Source organism: Scyliorhinus canicula, chromosome 3 (assembly GCF_902713615.1).
Source record: "Scyliorhinus canicula chromosome 3, sScyCan1.1, whole genome shotgun sequence".
Taxonomy (NCBI): Eukaryota; Metazoa; Chordata; class Chondrichthyes; order Carcharhiniformes; family Scyliorhinidae; genus Scyliorhinus; species Scyliorhinus canicula.
Window position 1 is genome coordinate 167,991,846 of NC_052148.1, and position 24,899 is coordinate 168,016,744.

The 24,899-nt window shown below is 44.8% G+C and overlaps 1 protein-coding gene across 6 annotated transcripts in view; it reads right to left on the reverse strand.

Annotated features, from left to right (window-relative positions):
* Window positions 1-24,899, reverse strand: part of LOC119963102 (septin-11) — a 124,835-nt gene that overhangs the window by 74,848 nt on the left and 25,088 nt on the right. For all 6 annotated transcript variants that reach the window (XR_005460034.1, XR_005460033.1, XR_005460032.1 and 3 more), the window contains exon 2: window positions 3,402-3,522. Coding sequence is in view for 3 of the 6 variants with exons in the window: in XM_038791693.1 (XP_038647621.1) it covers window positions 3,402-3,522 (121 nt within the window). In the remaining 3 variants the exon portion in view is untranslated. The remainder of the gene's footprint in view (window positions 1-3,401; window positions 3,523-24,899) is intronic.

The following is a 24,899-nucleotide window of genomic DNA, read 5'->3' on the forward strand; positions in this document are numbered from 1 at the left end:
GACCAGAACATGTGGGCGTGGTTGGCCGGGCCTCTCTGGCACCGCTCACATTTGTCCTCCACCTCCGGGAAGGACCTACTCATACGGGTTCTTGTTAAGTGGGCTCTATGTACCACTTTTAGTTGCGTCAGGCTGAGCCTTGCGCACGTGGAGGTGGAGTTGACCCTATGCAGTGCTTCGCTCCAGAGTCCCCACCCTATCTCCATCCCCAGGTCGTCCTCCCATTTCCTTCTTGTTGCGTCCAGTACGGTGTCGTCCCTATCTACCAGTCGGTCATACATGTCACTACAGTTCCCTTTCTCTAGGATACTTGCGTCCAGTAGGTCTTCCAATAGTGTCTGTCGTGGCGGTTGTGGGTACGTCCTTGTCTCCTTTCGTAGGAAGTTTTTGAGCTGCAGGTACCGTAGCTCGTTCCCCCCAGCTAGCTGAAATTTCTCTGTCAGTTCGTCCAGTGTTGCGATCCTGTCGTCCGTGTATAGGTCCCTGACTGTCAGTGTCCCCCCGTCCTGCCTCCACCTTTTGAAGGTGAAGTTGGTCATTCCTAAAGCAATTCGTTCACAGGAAAAGTGCCACTTCCTTGGTCATTCCATGTACATTCATCCCTTCTTTCTTTTTTCTGGACTCCCTAATCATTATATGTAACAGATATTTGGTCAAAAAAATATTTTCTTTTTTAAATTATCTCAGAGTGTGGTTCATGTTGCTAAAGCTGTAAGTATTATCCAACCCTGGGTTCCTTTGAAGTGGTGGCAGGTTGGCTCTTTAAACCTGCAGTCCTTTTGGTAACGGTGTTCTCAGAATTGTGTCAGGTAGGGAACATAGAACATAAAATTTACAGTGCAGAAGGAGGCCATTCAGCCCATCGAGTCTGCACCGGCCCTTGGAAAAAGCACCCCACTTAAGCCCCACACCTCCACCCTATCCCCATAACCCAGTAACCCCACTTAACCTTTTTGGACACTACGGGCAATGGGCAAATTAGCATGGCAAATCCACCTAATCTGCAGATCTTTGGACTGTGGGAGGAAACTGGAGCACTCAGAGGAAACCCATGCAGACACAGGGAGAACGTGCAGACTCCGCACAGACAGTGACCAAAGCCAGGAATTGAACCTGCGACCCTGGCGCTATGAAGCAATCGTGCTAATCACTGTGCTACCGTGCTGCGACCCTATTGGGCGGCATAGTAGCGCAGTGGGTAGTACTGCTTCACAGCGCCAGGGACCCCGGGTTTGATTCCCAGCTTGGGTCACTATCTGCAGAATCTGCACGTTCTCCCAGGGTCTGTGGGGGTTTTCCCAGGTGCTCCGGTTTCCTCCGACAAGTCCCAAAAGATATGTTTGTTAGGTGAATTGGACATTCTGAATTCTCCCTCAGTGTATCAGAACAGCCGCCCTAGTGTGGCTACTGGGGGATGTATACAGTAACTTCATTGCAGTGTTAATGTAAGCCTACTTGTGACAATGAAGATTATTATTATTTTTTATTTTTTTTTGGGCCATGTCAGATATCCATGCAAATCTTCCAGTGCAAGTGTGTATATAGAATCACAGAATATTTTCATCACAGAAGGAGACTATTCAGCTCAGCAGCAGTTTGGTGCTCAGAATTGGGCACAATGCTCCAGTTGAGGGTGAACCTGTATTTCAAGGTTCATCGTAACTTCCTTGCTTCTCGTGTACTCATGCCTCTATTTATAAAACTCAAGATCTTTTGAACGCTCCGTATACCTTTACGAGCGCTTTCTCAACCTGCCCTTCCTTGTTCTTCTTACCAAAACGTCGCACATTTGGCATTAAATTTCATCTGCCGCGTGTCCATATCTTATTGCTTGCCTGCAAAATGTTCAAGTTGAACTTGAACCCTGAAACGTTCAACTCCAAATTGAGAGTACTATCCCTGAGTCAAGATGACACTTTTTAAAAAAAAATTCACAGACATATATGTAAATAAATATAAGTATTAATGACCTATGGATTTGTGAAAAGTGAAAAGATGGCAACACATCAATGATTCAAGACCTTGGCAATACGTTGAATTGCTTGAGCTTGAGGTTAGGGCTTCTGAACAGGTTACCATGAAGAAGTTCCTGTACAGCAGCAAGCAGTCAAATCTTCGACAAGTTAAAAGGGAAAAGAACTGTGGGGGACAATTACTTGAGTTGTTCAATGTATTTTAAATCTTCCAACTACCCAGAGGGCAGCACGGTGACGCAGTGGTTAACACTGCTACCGCTCGGCGCCGAGGTCCCACAAGCTCCTTTACTTCCCTTCTAATCTGTGTCTTTTGCTAAATGTAACAAAAAGTGATAGCTTAGGAGGGTAAAGATCTTGTAATTAATACAGTACAATTCACTGAATAAACTGAGGAACACATAGGGCCTCTCAAAAGTATGATTTTTATATGGACATTTCAGATTTCAGGGGTGGAAAAGATAAATCAATCACACCATCCAGTTGCAACTACTGTGAACGTTATGGCTGACTCTGTGCCCCAGCGGGGAGTGGTGGTCACAGGGAGTGTATTGTAGTAAAATCAATGATAACCAACTTGTGGCATCCTGTCCACTGTTTATGCAAGTGCTGCTCCTCAATGTGACTTCCAGTAATTCCCCCTCAAAGGGGAAAGAAAGCACCCTATGGTCATCTGGGATTATGGCGACTTTACCTTTTTATTTGCAATTGCCCCCTTTGATTTATCTCATCTTTCAACTTCATACTCTATTACCTCAGTGCACATACAGACACTGAACTGCACACTCTGCTACAGAATGGCTGCAACAGGTTGGTTACATAGGAATCCTGCCTTCCACACCCAACAACTTTCCAAAAATGATTGACACTTCAGTATGGTTCTACAGGGGTGTATTGTCATTGTGCTGTCTTTCGGATATGATGTTAAAGTAAGGCCATGTCTGCCAGCTTAGGTGGATATAAAAGATCCCAAAAACATAATTCATAGCAGGTCAAGCGTTTCCCTAGCTTTGTGGGCCACATTCATCCTTGGATGGTATAGTGGTTAGCACTTCTGCCTCACAGCGCCAGGGACCCGGGGTTTAATTCCAGCCTTGGATGACTGCCTGTGTGGAGTTTGCACTTTCTCCCTGGGTCTGCGTGGGGTTCCTCCGGGTTCTCCGGTTTTCACAGTCCAAAGCTGTGCAGGTTAAGTGGGGTTATGTGGATAGGATGGGGGCGTGGGCCTACTTGGGGTGCTCTCTTAGAGGGTCAGTGCTGACTCGATGGGCGAAATGCCCTCCTTCTGCATTGTGGGGATTCTATGATTCTAAGAACCAACAACAATGAAACAGTGCAAGTGGATGTTTATTTCATTTGATACTACGGGAAATGAAAAGCTTTATGTAAATCAAAGTTCCTTATTTTGTGCTTTCATATTTTACTCACCTACACAAAGAATATTAAAACAAAATCCTTGTGTTGTTGATTTGTTGACTAGCTGATCTGGAAGGCTGTCAAAACCAACATGACCGGCAAGATTCAAGTTTCGTAAGTCTTCATTCTGCGTCTGCAAAAGGAATAGATAATAGTCACAAAACTAGTTTCAGAAAAAAGCCAATGCTTAGTGCCCAATTATACAAGCCCTTAGTGCTGCTTCTCATCTGAAACACACTATTTCGCTTGTGCTTCACCTCTGGGAGTGACACAAGGGTGTACCTAGCAAACCTTTCAATAAGATCCGAGGCACAATCTAATGCTTTGCAGATCAATCTGGGCATCCAGCAAATGTACTGATTAACTGTTTGGAAATGTACTCTACCTGATCCAAATTAAATTCACATATCATGGCTACTAAGATTGTGCTACAATGCAAACATTGGGATGGATTCTCCCCGATACGGTGGACCCAGAGGTGGGTCAAACCATACCCGAGGTGCCCCCCAAACTCCATCGGAAGGACTCCCTCCCTCTACAATGCGAATTAAGTGCTTTCTGCTGAGAAAAAAAAGAGAAAGTGAAAGCACTTAGCTCCTTTTGATGTGGTGAAGAGCAAGAATGTTTATAAACAGTTAGCATCAATGAAGTGTACTTGAAATGCATTCAAGCACAAGGGGGAAGATAAATAAACAAACCCCTTAAGCAGTTGTGTCTGGGCCAAGAAAACAGTCAATCACTGGCTAGTGAAATGTATTGCAGTGTGAACTTGAATGCAAGATTTGTATTTCGACAATCAACCATGGTTTCATGGTCATCGTTAAGGTTTAATTCCAGATTTTTATTCCAAATTTCACATTTGCAGTGGCGGGATTTGAACCTGGGACACCAGAGCAGTACTCTGGGTCTCTGGATTACTAAACCCGTGAAAATACCACTACGTCACCATATCCTTTTCTAAATTATACTTTGGTGAATCTTTCAGAACGTGAACATATTGGCCACTGAATTTGCCTGCCTGCAGCATCCTTCCATGAGCTAAATAACATGCTGCCTTCCCCTAGAAAAGTAAGCAAGACATACTGACCAAGTTAAAATCTCTTCCAGCTCCCTGCCCCCAAAACAGCTTCCCAGCCTCTCATTCACAAATGCTGTGCACGGAATGCACTCCTTCAAACACAACTTCCTAGACTCCATCATGTGTTGGCAGCTTTTACAGTGAGGTTCAGAGCCCAACCCGTTGATTTACCTCAGCCTCTAACCTTACTTGGCCTGAATACTGCCCTTGATCCCGCCTCCTGGTGCACAACGCCGCAAGAGATAGAGTTTATAAATGCTGAACTCATAGCATCCTTTGAAACACAATCAACCCCTAAAGCCCTGCAAGTATCAAATGTTATCAATTAAATTTCCATCTTTTATTGTGCAAAACCCATTTACCACAATTTACAATGCATTTATTTTTCCAATTAAGGGGCAATTTAGCGTGGCCAATCTTCGGGTTGAGAGGGTGAGATCCACGCAGTTACGGGGAGAACGTGCAAACTCTACACGGAGAGTGACCCAGGGCCAGGATCGAACCTGGGTCCTCGGCGCCATAAGACAGCAGTGCTACCCACTACGCCACTGTGCTACCTAGTACAATTTTTAAACAATATTATTACACACTTACATTATGAATACATTGTTTACCAAATACAACTACTTTATCAGGATCATCAAAAGGGGGGCTGGGCGGGGTTGTAGAATGAATACATACTCCAAATTGCTCAATTTGTATTTAATGAACAGAAAATCTTGATCCAAAATAACATTTCTTGGTAAATTGGTTGCCATTTGTATGACACAGCTGTACTTCACAAATTGTTACGCTTGGCCGATATGTTCATCACTTAGCAGTCTATACTCCGAGCAACTGCTCTTTTCATCTTCAATTAAGTAAAATATTCATAAATTTGACCTTTGATCCTTGGAACATTGGGAAGTTGCGATATGAATAACCTCAGCCCTTTCAGTGGCTTAACTAAAGTATATTGTGACAGGGTTATTTATTCAAATGCTTTTGATTGTTCTCACAACAAATGATGAGGGAAAGACAAATAAAATATTTTAAATGCACAGGCCTGTCAGAATCGGAAACAAAAAGATAAGCCAGCAATTCAGGTGGGACCTGTCTACCTCAGAACACATGTCCTCGATTTGTTTATCAGAATAGAACACAAATGTTTATGCAGGGAATAAAGCAATTCAAGTGATTGAGCTCGCAGAGGGACATTCACTTGGTTGTATACTGATAGGCCAGGAGAAAACATGTTGGCATAGTCCTGCTTCATACTGCACTGCACAGATTTCCGTTGATTCCTCAGGGGCAGACAGTCTCAATCATATTTTTTTTTTTTTTAAACGCATTTTATTACAAACTTGTATCAAAGTAAGTTACAGCAAATAATCACCCCGGGAAACATACTTCCCAACAATCAGCTGTACATTTTGGACAGATTTTTCTCCTTTTTCACCCTCCCCATCACCCACCCCTCCACACATTGCGATGAACAGCTCCTCAAACACGGTCACAAACATCCCCCACCTTTTCTCAAACTCCCCTGCTGAGCCCCTTAAGTCATACTTTATCTTCTCTAACCACAGGAAGTCATACAGGTCACCTAACCATGCTGGTACCCCTGGTGGCGATGCCGACCGCCACACCAGCAAATTTTGTCGCCGTGCAATCAGAGAGGCGAAGGCCACGTCATCGGCTTTCCTCCTCTCCATGAGCTCCGGCTCCTTGAAACCTCAAATATTACTACCCAAGGGTCTGGGTCCACCTCCTCCTCCTCCACTATCCTGGCTAAGACCACAAACACTCCTGCCCAGAATCTTCCCAATTTTTCGCAACCCCAAAACATATGCGCGTGATTCACTGGCCCCCGCCCACACCTCTCACATTCATCTGCTACCCCCTGAAAGAACCCACTCATTCTCGCCCAAGTCATATGGACCCTGTGCACCACCTTAAACTGTATCAGGTTCATCCTTGCACAAGAGGAGGCCCCGTTTACCCTTCGTAGTGCCTCACTCCATTCTCCCAATTTGATCTCCATCCCCAACTCTGCCTCCCATTTCTCCTTGATCTTGAGGGCTATGATGACGGCAACGTTGGCTCCGAGTAGTTATTCAGGGAGCCCAGTGGTGCAGTCCAGTGGTCGCCTCCCTGCTCCCTCAGCCACTTGTATCCCCAATTCTTTCCTCCCCTTCCACACCCAGAAGCAGCAGTCGCTCCAGCAGGGTGTATCCCAGCAATCTAGGGAACTCCTTCCAGACCTTTCGTGCAAAATCCCTAACCTGTAGATACCTGAACTCACTATCCCTCGGCAACTCTACCCCCTCCCTGAGCTCCTCCAGGCTGGCGAACCCTTCCTCCAAATACAAATCACTCACCTTGACCAGCCCCAGTTCTCTCCACCTCCTGTATACGCTATCCATCCACCCCCCAGCTCAAACCCATGATTCTCGCACAGCAGCGTTAGCACCGACATCCCTTCCACCCTAAAATGCCTCCTCAGCTGATTCCATATCTTCACCGTGGACTGCACCACTGGGCTCCCTGAATACCTACTCGGAGCCAACGTTGCCGTCATCATAGCCCTCAAACTAGACCCCTTACAAGATTCCTCCTCCATCCTAACCCACTCTACCCCTTCTCCTTTCCACCACCGCCGCACCTTGTCCACATTCGCCGCCCAATAATAATGAAGCAAGTTCAGCAACGCCAACCCCACCCTCCTGCCTCTGCCTCTGTAGCAGGGTCCTCCCAACCCTCAGCACCTTTCCCGCCCATACAAACAGCCTCAATCATATGGCATTCCTCCTTGGTATTATTACCTAACAACTACCCCTGGGGAATTAATGTAGCCTGCAGAGCACTGCTTATCCGAATGAAATCCAACCCCTCCATCCCCAAAATGGATGGTTAACAAGGAATCATACAGCACAGAATCAGGCCCTTCAGCCCATCCATGTCAGCTTTTTCTAAAGTGCAATCTGGTTAATCCCACTCCATCAGTCATTCACCAAATCCCTGTAATTTTTTCCTTCCTTCAAGTATTTATCCAGTTCCCTTTTGAAGGCTAGTATTGAATCTTTATCTACCAGCCTATCGGACAGTACACCATTTTTAAGTGAACTTGACAGGTTAGATGCTCCTCATAGGAGAGCGTAAGACAGAGATAGATAGGTTCTTGATTAATAAGGGGATCAGGGGGTTATGGGGGGGGGAAGGCAGGTGAATGGGGATGAGAAAAATAGCAGCCACGTTTGAATGGCGGAGCAGACTCGATGGACCGAGTGGCCTAATTCTATTCCTATATATGGTCTTATCGGTCTGGCAGCATCTGTGGGGAGAGAAACAGAGTACATGTTTCAAGTCAAATACAACTCCTTTTCTTCTCAACTGCCTGCCCCAGCAGCAAATGTTCCATGGAACCATCCTCAACCAAAGTCAAAGACCGGTCCAAGAGATAAGGAGTTTAAAAACGTTTAAAAGATGGACCTATTCAGTTCTTGGATAGCCAGCTAACTTGGTCATTCCTTTTTCGACACTATTAATTCTACCGGATCGAAGTTGGTTAATTAATCAGTCGAATTTACCAGCTCTATGAACAAGAACCATCACCTACCATGTTAGGTAGGTTAGGTAATTTGGACATTCTGAATTCTCCCTCCATGTACCTGAACAGGCGCCAGAATGTGGCAACTAGGGGATTTTCACAGTAACTTCATTGCAGATTTAATGTAAGCCTACTTGTGACAATAAAGATTATTATTATTCACTCACTGAACATGTTTATTGGACTGCTGCCTCTATCAGGCATCAAGTCACCAGCAATGTTATATTTTCAAGCTGGTGACTACCATCACACTACATCAACTTCAAATAGAAATAGAATAATTCTTGTTGTAAGGTTCAAACTTTCACATTCAATTGTTATTAGTGGGTGTTTCCTATAACCCTGCGATATATGGGCAGCACGGTAGCATGGTGGTCAGCATAAATGCTTCACAGCTCCATGGTCCCAGGTTCGATTCCCGGCTGGGTCACTGTCTGTGCGGAGTCTGCACGTCCTCCCCGTGTGTGCGTGGGTTTCCTCCGGGTGCTCCATTTCCTCCCACCGTCCAAAGATGTGCGGGTTAGGTGGATTGGCCATGCTAAATTGCCCGTAGTGTCCTAAAAAAGTAAGGTTAAGGGGGGGTTGTTGGGTTACGGGTATAGGGTGGATACGTGGGTTTGAGTAGGGTGATCATTGCTCGGCACAACATCGAGGGCCGAAGGGCCTGTTCTGTGCTGTACTGTTCTATGTTCTATATATAATTTCGAATTTAAACTTCATAAATCAAAAACAAAAGGCTTCCCAGTTGTTCAGCAAGTTTATCTGGCAGATAGCTAAGCCACAGAGACTAAGATGAAACTCGATTATTCCCTGCTACATCCTGAGTTAGCTGATCTAAATGGGGTGATGGTAGAGTCACCACAATGGGCCTCAATTACCATGAGGAAATGAAGGAGAGGAGGAGGAATCTGCGTGGGGTAGGGGGCGGTGATCCAGTTGTTGAACTGGGAAAGCAAACAGAGGTCACAAGTTTAATTCCTGCTGCTGAAGCCAAATGCGATAAATCTGGTCATTCGTGAGCCAACACCAGAAGATGTGACCATGAAAGCTGCTGGAAACATCCAAATGAATCTTTAATATCCTTCAGTGAAAGCATCCTCCCATCTTTTATCAGTCTGGCCTGAACCCCGTGCCAGACCCTGAATTAGAGATGGGCAATAAACAGTCTTATCAGGGAGCGGGGCAGATATTACTGGGCTGCCAACGCAGCAATGGTGCATAAGTGGGTAATGGACGGGGAGGGGGCAGCATGGAAGAGGATGGAGACGGCGTCCTGTGTGAATACGAGCCTGGAGGCGCTGGTAACAGCGCCGTTGCCGCTCCCTCCAACGAGGTATACTACGAGCCAGGTGGTGGTGGCTACCCTGAAAATTTGGGGGCAATGGAGACGGCATAGGGGAGAGGTGGGGGGCTCGATGGAGTCCCCGATACGGGGGAACCACCGGTTTGTCCCGGGGAGCTTCGATGGGGGGTTTCTTAGCTGGCACAGGGCAGGTATTAGGAGGTTGAGGGACCTGTTTGTAGATGGGAGGTTTGCGAGCCTGGGTGAGTTGGAGGGGAAGTTTGGGCTCCCCCGGGGAACATGTTTAGGTACATGCAGGTTAGGACGTTTGCCAGGCGGCAAGTGGCGGGGTTCCCTATGTTGCCCCCACGGGGGGTTCGGGACAGGGTGCTCTCGGGGGTGTGGGTTGGAGGAGGGAAGATTTCGGACGTGTACCATGTTATGCAGGAGGTGGATAAGGCCTCGGTGGAGGAGCTGAAGGGTAAATGGGAAGAGGAGCTGGTGAGGGGATTGAGGAGGGGACGTGAGCGGATGCCCTGGAAAGGGTGAACTCCTCCTCTTCTTGTGCGAGGCTTAGCCTCATACAGTTCAAAGTGCTACATAGGGCTCATATGACCGGGACGAGGATGAGCAGGTTCTTTGGGGGGCGAGGATAGGTGTACTAGGTGCTCGGGGAGCCCAGCGAACCATGCCCATATGTTCTGGGCATGCCCATCGTTGGGGGGCTTTTGGAAGGGGGTAGCAAGCACGGTGTCGAGGGTGGTAGGATCCAGGGTTGAGCCAGGCTGGGGACTCGCGATATTTGGGGTTGCAGCGGAGCCGGGAGTGCAGGAGGTGAAAGAGGCCGGTGTTCTGGCCTTTGCCCGGCGTTTGTCCCTAGTAGCCCGGCGGAGGATTTTGCTTCAGTGGAAGGATGCGAGGCCCCCAAGCGTGGAGGCCTGGATCAATGACATGGCGGGGTCATTAAATTAGAGAGGGTGAAATTCGCCCTGAGAGGGTCGGTGCAAGGGTTCTTTAGGCGGTGGCAGCCTTTCCTGGTCTTCCTGGCGGAACGGTAGGACGGCAGCAGCAGCAACCGGGGGGGGGGGGGGGGGGGGGTGTTTGGTTCGGTGGGAGGGAGAATTGTGTACATGGGTTTGTTGGATGTGGCGGGTGTTATCTCTTTCATTTTTGTTGTTTTCTTATTTTGTTTTTGTTCTTTGGTTTTTACTATGGTTGTTTGGTTCATATTGTTTATATTTTGTGAAAATCTTAATAAAAATTATTTTTTTTTTAAAAATAGTCTTATCAGAGCCATCCACATTACAAGGACAAACTAAGGCATGACGTTTCCAGCTGTTCCCATTTGATCTTCTGGTCCCGCTGACAAGTGACCCCCTCACCCCCTGTCCGCCGCCCCCCCCCCCCCCCCCCCCCCCATCCCGCAGGTTTCCCGGCTTGAAAATATATCATTGCTGGTGACTTGATGCCCAATAGGGGAGTGGATCAACAGGAAACCCCATTGACAGCAGTGGGGCCAGAAGATCCTACTGCCGGCCAATGGTGGGCAACCTCAGCCGCCACAAAACGCATTGCGAAGGGGGGAGGAAAATCGCACCCAATATATATATTTTTTTAAATGGCTAATTCTCCAGATTAATGTCCAGAACCCCTGGTGGGGAGAGGGGTGCAAACATGGTCATGACTTCTGGTCAGTGCTTTAACACTGCTGCCTCATGGCACTGAGGAATCGGGTTCAATCCTGGCCCCTGTCACTGGTGGAGGTTGCACATTCTTCCCGTGTTTACATGGGTCTCACCCCTACAACCCAAAGATGTGCAGGGTATTTAGCCGCAATAAATTGCCCCTTTATTGGGAAAAAAAGAATTGGGTACTTTAAATTTTTTTTAAATTGTCATGGCGCCTGTTCCCGATTGCTAACAAGCTGAAAATGCAAGTGTTCAGATTTTAGATCGCGGTCAAGACTGGAGTTGGTTGCAATGCGGTCACTCTATTGAACAGTTTTGCTGATATTTGCCATCTAGGTTTACATGTGAATAAGATCTCAGGGGTACCAAAAGTAGCACAGTGGGTAGCACTGTTGCTTCACAGCTCCAGGGTCCCAGGTTCAATTTCCGGCTTGGGTCACTGTCTGTGTGGAGTTTGCACGTTCTCCCAGTGTCTGCGTGGGTTTCCTCGGTGCTCCGGTTTCCTCCCAAAGTCCCGAAAGACGTGCTGTTAGGTGAATTGGACATTCTGAATTCTCTCTCTGTGTACTCGAACAGGCGCCGGAATGTGGCGATAAGGGGCTTTTCACAGTAACTTCATTGCAGTGTTAATGTAAGCCTACTTGTGACAATAAAGATTATTATTAATTACTATGTGCAATTCAGCAAGGCTCTTCGATTTGAAAAACGCCCCAAGTCCTGGCTTGTAGCTCAAGGAATAGAAATGTACATGTGCTCTTCTTACTTGCTGGATTATGCTATTTGAATTTCATGGGCCTGAAAATTTGAAACGGCCGGGAAGTCTCAATGACCCACAAGCTGTGTCATGACAGCTTGAAACACATGCAAAATTAAGAGGAGCATTTTATACATGGCCTCTGGGGCTCCATGGTACTTATCTTTGTAACAAACTCAGAGAAAAGGCTTGGCCATGCTTGACAATAGGCAGAGGCCCAGGAAGAATTTGGCATCTCCTTACTCTTTGCAGGAAATGCATGACCTGGAAAACCAGAGGAACAGGATAGGAAAAAGATTGATGACTGCCCTTTAAAAAAAAATCAAGGATGGATCCACGTTAACCAGACACTTTTAAAAACTAAACGATGAACACCAGATAACTGTTTCAAATCACCACATGCCAACACAGCATTGTTTGGGTTGCAACGAAGGAACATCAGCAAAGTTAATGAGGAACAGATGTGAATACCACAGTGACATGAAAACCACTTTAACGACCCTTATGTGACAAACAAGCCTGGAGGAATGCGAGCAGAGCCCAAACTGAAAACTACAGAATAGTCACATATGCTGCAAATGTTACTGCCAAACTCCAAATTCTCAAAGGCTTCCAACAAAAAAAAAGTAGGATTTTTCCAAAAGCCTTTCCAGGACCTTTTGAAAAACTGAATGAGACTTCAGATTTGCTTGTAATCAAAAACCAAATCAAATTCTAATAAACTACCAAATGCCTAGCAAGCATTTAGTTCAGCAAGGCAAAAGACATCTGCCGCCGCACCCATCTGCAGCTCCGGCAGGTCTGATACCCGAAATATGGCCACCAGGGGACTGGGCTCCAAGTCTTTCAGGATTTGTGGGAGGAAACCGGAGTGCCCGGAGGAAACCCACGCAGACACGGCGAGAACGTGCAGACTCCGCAGAGACAGTGACCCAAGACAGGAATCGAACCTGGGACCCTGGATCTGTGAACAAACAGTGCTACCCACTGTGCAGTGGTGCTGCCCCAAACATTGTGAACTCAAATTTCAGACAGCTTCAGAAATTCCGCTCAATCTGCCCCAAATCACTTTTTCCTTTCACGAAGGTACAGTTCCTAAAAGTGAAAGTAACCTCCTGATACTTAATCCAAGAGCTCAGTCTTTACAAAGACCATGGTTGGAATTTTACGCATAGGTGATGGCACAACACACCAGCTGACAAGTCGGGGGCGAGCCCACTTTTCACTTGGCCAGTAAAACCCACTATAATTTCAATTGCCATTGGGCCATTAATTGGAGCGATTAAGAGGCGTGACCAAAAGTTTAGCAGAAGGGACAGGTTAAAAAGAGGTATGGAGATATCAATAGATTAGAAACAGGCGGGCAGCACGGTGGCCTAGTGGTTAGCACAACCGCCTCACGGCGCTGAGGTCCCAGGTTCGATCCCGGCTCTGGGTCACTGTCCGTGTAGAGTTTGCACATTCTCTCCGTGTTTGCGTGGGTTTCGCCCCCACGACCCAAAAATGTGCAAGGTAGGTGGATTGGCCACACTAAATTGGCCCTTAATTGGAAAAAATAATTGGGTACTCTAAATTTATTTAAAAAAAGATTAGAAACAGGCTAATGTATGATGCACATTCCTAATGGGTGCCAAAATAGGGAAAAGGCCCAGATAACACCCTCTATCCTATCAGCAGTAAACTTGAGGCTATCAACACAATAATAAACCAGAAAGAAACAGAAGTGGCATGAGGAACAACTTTCTTGTTTTTATGCAGCAAGTGGTTAGGACCGGGACTGCACTGCCCGAGATAATGGTGAAAACAGCTACAAATCGTGGTTTTCAAAAGAGAACTGGATAATAATCTGGAAAGAAAAGATTTGCAGACCTGAGAAAAAGGCAGGGAATGGGATTGGCTGAGGTGCTTTTGCAGAGAACCTGTATGGACAGGACGGACCGAAAGGCATTACCTCATAATCAACAGTCCGAATTCAGAAGGGGAATCCCTACCTGAATAATCACCTCTGTTTCTTTGAAGGAGTGGCAAGTCGACTGCAGAAAGCCCTATGACTAAGAAGGGAAAATGGTCATATACATGGCCATGAATGATGCTGAAACAGCTAAAGTTTAAGCTGAAAGATGAATCGTAGAATCCCTACAGTGCAGAAGGAGAAAATTCGCCCCAATGAATCTGCACCGACCCTTCGAATAACCACCCATGCCACTCCCCCCATCCCCATAGCCTAACCTGCACATCCCTAGACTCTAAGGGACAATTTATCATGGCCAATCCACCCAACACGCAGATCTTTGGACTGAGAGGAAACCAGAGCACCCAGAGAAAACCCACGCAGAGACGGGGAGAAAGTGCAAACTCCACACAGACAGTGACCCAAGGCCGGACCCAAGGACTAGGATTCTTAAAGGACTTGTATGTAAGAAGCCAGGTCTGGCAGTGGATAGTTAGGCTAATTGTATATCAGTTAAGCTCAGGTTTCCAGCCTTCGAACCGGAGAAAACAAACTTCTGCACTGTACAGGGGGGTGAAAGGCAAGGACATTAGTGGCCCAGACTATCCTGTCCCCTAAACCTAATTAAGCAAGTTGTGTTCTGTCAGCAATGATAGATACCCAATAAATGTTTTGGTTTTTTTTTAAGTGGGTTAGCGGTTAGAGAAAATAATTAAAGAAAATTAAGGATTTTAATTACATCAGTAATTGAGCAATAGCTGGTTGTTAAGGAGATGGTGGGGGAAATACATTTTATAATTACAGAAAAAAATTTGTTTTTGGACAGTTTCAATGTTCAACATGAATCTCACAGAAAATCTTTTCTGAGCATAACACTTAAATTTCCAAAACGCAACATTTCTAATTTTAAAAAGAGAGCGATAGGCCTTCAGGTCCAGATATTCTGAAAATTGCCACTGTTTGTTGTTTACAAGAATATCAAGCTTTTAAAGAATACATTCCAACTCCAGCCCTTCAATTTTAACTGGATATTTTGTGACTGTGAGAAACTGGTATGATTTAACGAGTGGAGGGAGTTAACATGGTCCTTTCCCCTAGTGTTTTCACAGCTGTGTTAGAGTTTGACCTAATATTTTCACTTTCCTATTCACATTCTGTCACGTCTGTTCGAGCGGATGAAAGCTGCAGTAAGAACAACCTTTGTCAATGCTGCGGGTAAGAACAACCTTGGTCAATGCTGCGGGCAGAGCATTTATTACCCTAATAGTACATATAGTTATAAATTATCACTATTAATTGGGAAATTCAGTTAAATATTGCTCTTGTTAATTGAGAATAGGTGAAAAGCATCTGCTTACGCACACTTCACAATTTGTACAGCAGGTTTTATTCCAGACTCATTTTTATCATAGACACAGCTTAGTGCCGCCCATAATGCGAGGATTATTCACAATCTCTATCTTGCTCTGCACATATGTACAATTTGATTTGAATAGTTCAAAGTTTTCAGTAGAATAAAATAGGCAACAAACTTTGAACTTTCCCTCAGTTGGCAACCAAAGAAAGTTATGCTGTAAGGATCGGAATAGTGTTGGCAAATCTGAGCTGGAACATTGGTTAAAAAGAAAATTCAGGGGCAGCATGTGGTACAGTGGTTAGCATTGCTGCTTATGGCGCAGAGGGCCCGGGTTCAAATCCTGGTCCTGGATCACTGTGTGGGGGTTACACATTCTCCCTGTGTCTGCATGGGTTTCACCCCCACAACCCAAAGATGTGCAGGGTAGGTGGATTGGCCATGCTAAATTGCCCCTTAATGGAACAAAAAAATAATTGGGTACACTAAATATTTTTTTAAAAAGAAAATTAAATTCATTATGGCAGCATACAAGGTTGGGTGAGGTGGAGGATAGAGAAGAATGAAAACGGAAATAATTTTTTGCCAGAGTTGCCTCTAATTGCTATTCAGGTGAAAGTGTGCACATCAAGCCTGCCAACTGAATTATTACACTTGACTTGCCAACATCTAGGATTACATAGTGAATGAAGAGTTTCATTTGTTGCCGGTCACATTTTGATACCTTGCCAAGTAGCAATCATGCAATTATTGGTCTGGAGAACAGGAGTATCACCAAGCTATTCTACTGCACAGAGTTCCAAAGCAGAATCAGATTCACTCCTTATCCAATATCCAAAAATCCAAGACCACAATCAGTCTTAAGGGACTGAATGGCCTATTCCTGCTGCTAATTCTTGTGCTCAGTCATTTGTTAGTACTGAACTTGAGCATTGCTGAAAAGACAAATGTTTCCGAAGCTTTTAATCTTGCACTCATTAATACAATTCAGAAGAATATCAAATAGTAATGGGAACAACAATTTATATTGCATGAAAAGAGAGGGCTGATTGGTTGGCAAATAGTTTCTGGTTGGTTGAGGCATCGCCTTTGAGATTTGACCAATTAACTGATAACTGACAGTTAACTGCCAAGCTTTGTTCAAATTCAAACCAGGCAGGTTGACTCTGGTTGGTCAAGATTTTGCGCTGGGAAATAAAGCAGGATGTCATCTATTTTTTATTTAGTTCAAAAAAGGTGCAATGTGTTTCCGTGTTCTTTCTGCCCACAAAGGACATATGTGTAGCTTCCCAAAAGCCACATGTCTCAAAGATTGGCGGATCATATCAAACAGCCTGTTCTTTCAGCTGTTAGCAATATGCAAAGTACTGACCGTTCCCAACCAGCTCGTGTTTGCGCAGTATCCAATATTAGATGTGATCCCACGATTGGACAACATTTGCTGAACAATCCTGATTGTGCTAATTTAATTTAAGATGATCAGTCAGGCTTGCAGTGTGGCTCACTTACACTTGCTAGAAGCCACATACATTAATACACAGGGCCCTGTCCTTTGCTGACAAAGGGCAAAATTTTCCATCCTTGTTCACGCCTGGGATTTTCTGGTGCCGCTGAAAATGCATGAGGTTTTGGCTGGAACACCAAATTCGCCATTCTCCCACCATGGACGAGGCTCGAGAATCCCACCCAAAGTATCTTCTTTTCAGCAATACCTCAAATTCTTGTGTTCCTGTACTTCCATCAGGATAGTTGCATAGCAATTAGGGGCTGGTTTAGCACAGGGCTAAATTGCTGGCTTTGAAAGCAGACCAAGGCAGGCCAGCAGCACGGTTCATTTCCCGTACCAGTCTCCCCGAACAGGCGCCGGAATGTGGCGACTAGGGGCTTTTCACAGTAACTTCATTTGAAGCCTACTTGTGACAATATGCGAATTTCATTTCATTTCAAACCCTAAACCAAGGCACAGAAGCCAACCTTAGTGCCCCTAACCACCATCCAGATCAGCTAAGAGCACAAATATACATCTCAATTACTATGGATTGTACCTGATCTCTAATAACTGACATGATTAAGCTCTATTTTAATGCTTTCGTCAACCCAAGTGGAAAACGGGACTTATTTACACTGTGAAACTAGGCTTATTTGGATTGGCCAAATTGTTTAAATGGTCAACATCCGTGCCAGAGGCACGACCAAAGTATAAATATGAACACTGACCACTGGACCAATGTAAGAGGATAGCAACTTGAGAAAAGACAACAAACAAAAAAAAAAACAAAAAAAAAAAGAAAAAAAAAAAAAAAAAAAATCGGAAAAATCAGTTGTAGAGATTAACAATAACAAGTTGCATCGTTTACTACATTAACGGACTTATAAAGCAAATTTGACCTCTGCAGTTGGTGGGCGAAGAGGGGGGGACAGTTTCCAAGCCAAAACACGGAGAATTTCTAGCAAGTGAACAAGTTTTACTCCCACTGCTCTTCTCACAATAGGGGGAAAATACAGCAAGTTTTCAGTTCATCATCTGCAATGAATGTAGTCATATCCAAACAGTTTGTACTGATGGACTAAATAGACATACACCATTGAACTTAGGGACCACGTATAATCCTAAATCTATATTTATTTGAATCGATTTTTATGAAACTCAAGCTGTTGACATGGATTGTTCCAATTTAGGGTTTATCCACCAGTGAGGCAACAGCACAAAAATGGAAAAACACTTCCAAACTCCGAGTTAAATGAGAGAATCCCCCAAGTAAAAATGCAAATAAAGCAGTCGCCTGGACTTCAAATATCAATTGCATTTGACCGGGTGCACATGGCATAGAGGCACGGTGTACACTCGTAAATTAATGTACAACTAGTCTACAAAATATCCAAAACAACATCTAGCATGTTTTTACTGAGTACGAATTCATTCTTAAAACAGAAGGAAAATGTATTTTTGGAGCTCAAGTACAATAATAGGTGGCATACACACATTCCTGCTGATAGGGGTTTTGTGCCTCAAACCGCAGATCCCCGCACACAATTCACAAGCACCTATGGACTATTTGGGAAGGTGACTTTCTTCACTAAACAACCCATGTGCTGTACATTCCTACCGTCTAATCTGCACAAGATGGACACACGCCTATGAGTGGAATTTCACAAGCTGTTACATAGAAAAAGAAGCCCACTGCTAGTTCCTGACCACACGGTAATGACACATGTCTGGTGGTTATGATTATAGAGAATAGCAATGTGGGGACTGAAAGCTGTTTTACCTTTTGAACATGCACTTCGTGATTTAAGCAATGAGATTGGAGAAAAATGTCAAAACGTATCTATTGACAGATAAACCCAAAATGACCCCATTTGGTGCTGATCCCAAACAGTGACAGGCAATAACATTGAAGATGTTTCACTCGGCTTTTTTTGAAGGTTCGCCCAATGTAATTTAATCCAGAATAAAAGCAAAATACAAGAATGCTAGAAAAAAGAGAAAATGCTGAAAAACTTCAGAAGGTCTGGTGGTATCTGTGGAGAGAGAAACTCTGAAAAGGAGTCATACGGACTCGAAACATTCTCTCTCTAATTTAATTCAGAGTTTTTGTTGCAAATCAGCCACAGCCATTCGGATTTGACTTCAGCCAATAGAGGAAATAGATTGGAGTTAAATTTACTACATGACAACTTCAGAAGGTGACAGAATCTAACGTGGGAAAGAATTGCAAAGAATTACATAGAGCCAACTTAATGCTTTCTGAACTTCCTATTACAGAGAGTTCTCTGGAATGCAAGTCTTCTACACTGTTTACATATTATGTAGGTCAAAGGAAGAGCCAGACAACCAGGAATTTAAGTTTACATCACTTGAAATTCCTATTGTTTATTCTCATGACTATCTGTTCCATAAGATTCATCCAAGCAGAAAGAAAGTACCAACAAGGTAGACGGTTGAGAGATCGATGTAAATACAGGCAAAGGCAGATAAACTTTATGTTGAATATACACATGAAAAAGGCCATTAGCCGGCGAGAAATAAATGGATATCACAACTCGCATCTACGTAGTGTTTTTAAAATAATGAAAGATCCAGAGAGATCTGCACACTAATTCACAAACGCCCGGGGTTTGAGGCACTAGACCCCTATCAGTTACTGCACTTGGGCTCCAAAAATGCATTTTATCTTTGCGTTCAGCATGAATTCTTACTCAGTACAAACACCTGAGATGTTGTGTGGGATATGTTACAGACTAGTTCGAACTGTACTTACATCTATTTTTTTTCTTTAAAAAATTATTATAATTTTTTTTTTTTTAAAAGAGTACCCAAATGTGAAAACTCCACACGGACAGTGACCCGGGATTCGAACCCGGGTCCTCAGCGCCATAGGCAGCAATGCTAACCACTGTGCCACCGTGCTGCCCTGTACTTACATCTATTAAGGAGTGTCCAGTGCAGCACGGTGGTGCAGTGGTTAGCACAACTGCCTCACGGCATAGAGGTCCCAGGTTTGATCCCGGCCCTGGGTCACTGTCCATGTGGAGTGATCATAGAATTTACAGTGCAGGAGGCCATTTGGCCCATCGAGTCTGCACCGGCTCTTAGAAAGAGCACCCCACCCAAGCCCACACCTCCACCCTATCCCCATAACCCAGTAACCCCATCCAACACTAAAGGCAATATTGGACACTAAGGGCAATTTAGCATGGCCAATCCACGTAACCTGCACATCTTTGGACTGGGAGGAAACCGGAGCACCCGGAGGAAACCCACACACACACGGGGAGAACGTGCAGACGCCGCACAGAGTGTGACCCAAGCCGGGAATTGAACATGGGACTCTGGAGCTGTGAAGCAATTGTGCTAACAACTATGCTACCGTGCTGCCCAAATTTAGGAGAATGTTGCTTGTACTGGAAAATTCAGTCCATCAAGTCTGCACCGACCCTTGGAAAGAGCATCCCACTAAAGCCCTCCACCATATCCCCTATCCCCATTACCCAGTAACCACACCTAACCTTTTGTTTGGACACCAAGGACAATTTATCATGGCCAATCCACCTAACCTGCACGTCTTTGGACCGTGGGAGGAAACCGGAGCACCTGGAAGAAACTCACGCAGACACAGGGAGAACATGCAGACTCCGCACAGACAGTGACCCAAGTCGGAATCGACCCTGGGACCCTGGAGCTGTGAAGCAACTGTGCTAACCACCATGCTACTGTGCTACCCTGGACACTCCTTAATAGATGCGAGTTTGCACATTCTCCCAGTGTTTGCGTGGGTTTCGCCAAAGACATGCAAGGTCTGTGGACTGGCCATGCTAAGTTTCCCCTTAGTTAGAAAAATGAATTGGGTACTCTAAATTTTTAAAGAAAGGAGTGTCCAACCTTTGGCTGGCTCGAGGTCTCATATCCTGCGTTCAGTCCTGGCAAATGGCATTTGAAGCTCTGTTCAATCTGCATTTTAAATTTCTTATTCACTGGTTTCTCTGGTTTGTTTTTGGGAGCATGAAAAGGGCCATGTTTTTCTTCTTCAAAAGGAGCAAATATTAACTAAAATAGAAAAAGTCAAATAAGCAGATAATTGGTGAATAAATGCTTGGTCAAAAAGGCATATTTCAAGGATCGTCCTAGAGAAGGCAGGGTTAGAGAGGCAGAGATTTAAGGAGAAACATCCAGAACATTAGGCCCAGATAGCTGAAAGCAAGCATGATTAAATTCATGGATGCACAAGGCCCCAGAATTAGAGGACCACATAACTTGGAGGGTTGTGCAGGTGGAGGAGATTACAGAGATAAGGAGGGCACAGAGATAAGGAGGGCAGAGGCCATGGAGGACAAGGATGAGAATTGTTTAAAAATCAAGGTACTGCCAATACTAAACTGTGAATATATGACATTTAAACCCTGTGCAAAGCATTATTGGACTCTCATCCAATTAGACCTCAAGAGCTGTACTTAAGTAAACAATTTTAAGAAAGAGGATCACTGTACTTTGTGGGTCTCGGCTATGATTGGTGGTTGGACATCAGGTTGGGGAACCATACACACTGCCAATGAGGTGTCCATCAATGAGGTGTCCATCAATGAGGTGTCCACCTGACTGAAGGCTTTGTGTGTGTGGTAACTCCTGGCAGAGGGAGTCTCTGCCCCATAGCTTAGCCTCTTCTTAACACTGGCTTTGTAAGAGGCAAAGCCTCTCTTCCCACCCAGTACAAGTTTCTGTGGAATCGCTCACGTAAAGATGAGACCAGTCACATCTGGATCTCAAACAAATATCCAGCCATCCCACACCAGAGATCACCGGGCTGCATCAGAGGGGTTACTGATTTATTTTTTTTAGTCCCTAGCTTTTCTCCCCCTCCCACAAGATTTTAAATTGTTTACCCTGATAGTTTAGTCAAAAAACTTCATAATACAGAAAGCTTCCATGTTTGATTCAACAATAATAAAATCACTAACATCCCCCTTACGCCGGCGAGAGGGAAAGGGGACAAAATCAAGACAACGAGTAGAAGGCTGAAGAAACATCTGGCACAGAAATAATATTACACAACAAAAGATCAAAGTGACCGCAGTTCAGTTATTGCAATAGCTTTGAATGATGTAGTCACCGGGAGCAGTCGCCTTTTCTACCAACAGTTCAAGTATCATTTTGAGAGACAAGACAGAAAGAACAAAAAAGCTTGGGAGAATAAAGTGCTATCCGCAAATAAAAAAGCAGTCCTAACCAGGTTACATTGATTAGCTTTCCGATACTTGCATCTGATTTTTTACGGGCATTAATCTTTATTTTTGCAAGAAATTGCCCCCAGTAACAGTGCATTATTGGCAGCACAGAGTCAACTAGAAGTACATCAGCCCCTACAGCAAGGTTTATTTTTATTGCGGTTGCTATCTATTTTCTTCCTTAGCCGCTTCTTACTGTGGGCATTTATCGCAACAACATTCAACGGAAAGATTACAGCCCAGTCCAAATATGTTTTGGGCTGATTATTGGCAAGCAACATTTGCACAACAAGATTGTGGCTGTAAAAGCATGTCAGAGGTTGGGGAATTTAAGATGAAAACTCACCTCCCGACTCCCGCAAGCCTGACCACCAACTTCAAGGTGCATGTCAGAAATATATCCCCACCCCCACGTTGCCTGGATAAGTACAACTTGAATAACACCATCCAGAACAAAACACCCACTTGACTGGCACCCCATTAACACTCCTTCCATCTCCAAGGCAGAGTGGCAGCACTGTGCACCATCTAGTGCAGCAACTCGCCAAGATACCTTTAATATCACTTTCCAAACTAGGACCTCTAACCACCTAAAAAACAAGGGCAGCTACATTACCTGCAAGTTCCCCTCCAAGTTACGCCAATCCTGGGTTGGAAATATATCACTGTTCCTTCATTGCTGCTGCTTCAAAATCCTGGAGCTCCTTCCCTCATTGAAACGTGTGTGTAACCATACCAATTGGAGTGCCCCACTACCTTCTCAAGGGCAATGAGGGATGGCAATACATGCTGGCCTTGCCAGCAATGTCCACATCTCATGAACAAATAAAATAAAATTCAACAATATCTTTATATGATTTCAAGTATATTGCAGAGTAAGAAAAAAACCCATGACGACATCCCTAAGGCAAACCCAATCACATAAATCACACAAAAGTCTATAGATATGTTTCTGGAACCTACCTCTTCATTCACTTGAGGAAGGATCAGAGCTTCGAAAGCTAGTGACTCAAACCAAATCTGTTGGACTTTAACCTGGTGTTGTAAGACTTCTTACTGTGCCCACCCCAGTCCAACGCCGGTATCTCCACAACAAGAATCATTGTGCTGTATGTTTTCTTTTCCATCAAATATTCATTTTGTTTAAAACAACACTCTACACATAATAACAAATACATTCCATTCATTGATGTGAATGCACCATCTTGTGCTCAGCTTAAGCTCTGCTTACACAGGTCCAAAACTTTGAATTAGTTAGAAAATCAGTGAAAATAAGGGGCAGCATAATGGCGCAGTGGTTAGCACTGCTGCCTCATGGCACCAAGGTCCCAGCACTGGATCACTATCCGTGTGCCGTTTGCACATTCTCCCCCATGTTTGCGTGGGTTTCGCCCCCACAACCCAAAGATGTGCAGGATAGGTGGATTTACTCCCGGGATCTACCCGGCTCGTAACGCCTCGCGGGATCCAACACAAACTTGCGAGACGTTGCGATGCAAATCTGCATATTAGAGCGAGACAACTAGTCTCACTCTAATGTGCAGTTTCCTGAGGTACCCGAGGCTTTGGAATTCATCCCTTCACCTCAGAGACCTTAGGCGAGTGCCATTCAGTTCTGATCCCCACAAACAGGGACCAGATGGAATGGCAGTCGCCCAGGAGGGGCCAGGGGCTCCCAGGGGATTGGAGGCCCCCAGCTGCATGCCCTTTGGGCAGTGTGGTACCCTGGCACTGCTAGTGCAACCTGGACACCCTGACAGTGCCAGCCAGGCACTTTTTAAAATGCCGTCCTGATCTCTGGCTACACTGGGGGTTCTGGCGAGAGGAACTCCCCAGTGTACAAAACAGAGCTATGTGTGGTGTTGGCCGCATATTTCCTGCCGAGGCCCCTTATAGAACACGAGTCATGTTGTATAACCTCTTCCTATCATCCTCACAGCAACAAAGAGGCACAGAGGGGTTTAAAGTGTCATCCAACTTATTTCTACAGAAAACACTGATCCAACAGTCCTACTACACCACAGTTTTTTTTAAGAACAAAATGCACATTTAAAAACTAAAGTTGGTAAGAGAACGCAACACGTACCACCCATAAGCATTAAATGAGCATAACTCAGTCTTAAATAGCTAAACAAAGAGAAATATGGTGCATGGAGATGAGAGCAATAATCAGACATGTACATTTTAAAAAATAAAATTAGAGTACCCAATTAATTTTTTCCAATTAAGGGGCAATTTAGCGTGGCCAATCCACCTACTCTGCACATCTTTTGGGTTGTGGGGGTGAGACCCATGCAAACATGGAGAAAATGCGCAAACTCCACACAGACAGTGACCCAGAGCCGGGATCGAACCTGTGATCTCGGCGCCGTGAGGCTGGACATGTACATGTTACCCACCCACTGAAGTTAAAATATTTGAGACAGAAATGTTGTTACATTTATGCTGTTAGAACTGTTATTGTAAGGATCTTAACAGTTCTTAAGAGCCACTTATGCTGTGGAATTCACCCTATTTACACTATGGGGGTTTCAGGTCATCAGAAAATTCCAAATGTGTGAACTCCACTATTGCTGGAAGGGCTGGATTGCTGCTTTTAAATTTGTGGCTTTCTCCAAAACGGATAAAAAGTCTGGAGATGCCTGGTTTGCAGAGAACATCTATGGATACCACTACCATCTGTGTAGGTTTATCTGCAGTATTTTGCAAGGGTGGACCCTCTTAACATGGGTCTCTGGAAGTATCGGCGCCACTTCTTTACACCGAGAATGCGCTTCTCTATTAAAAGAATCTTCCTTTTGCCCTCCATCAGTATGATAATCACCTTCTGAAAACATCAGTTTCTTGTTGGCATACAATTCTACTGATATTGATGTTTGCAGGCAAAACATCAATACAAATTGGCAGCACGGTAGCATTGTGGCTAGCACAATCGCTTCACAGCTCCAGGGTCCGAGGTTCGATTCCGGCTTGGGTTACTGTCTGTGCGGAGTCTGCACATCCTCCCCGTGTGTGCGTGGGTTTCCTCCGGGTGCTCCGGTTTCCTCCCACAGTCCAAAGATGTGCGGGTTAGGTGGATTGGCCATGATAA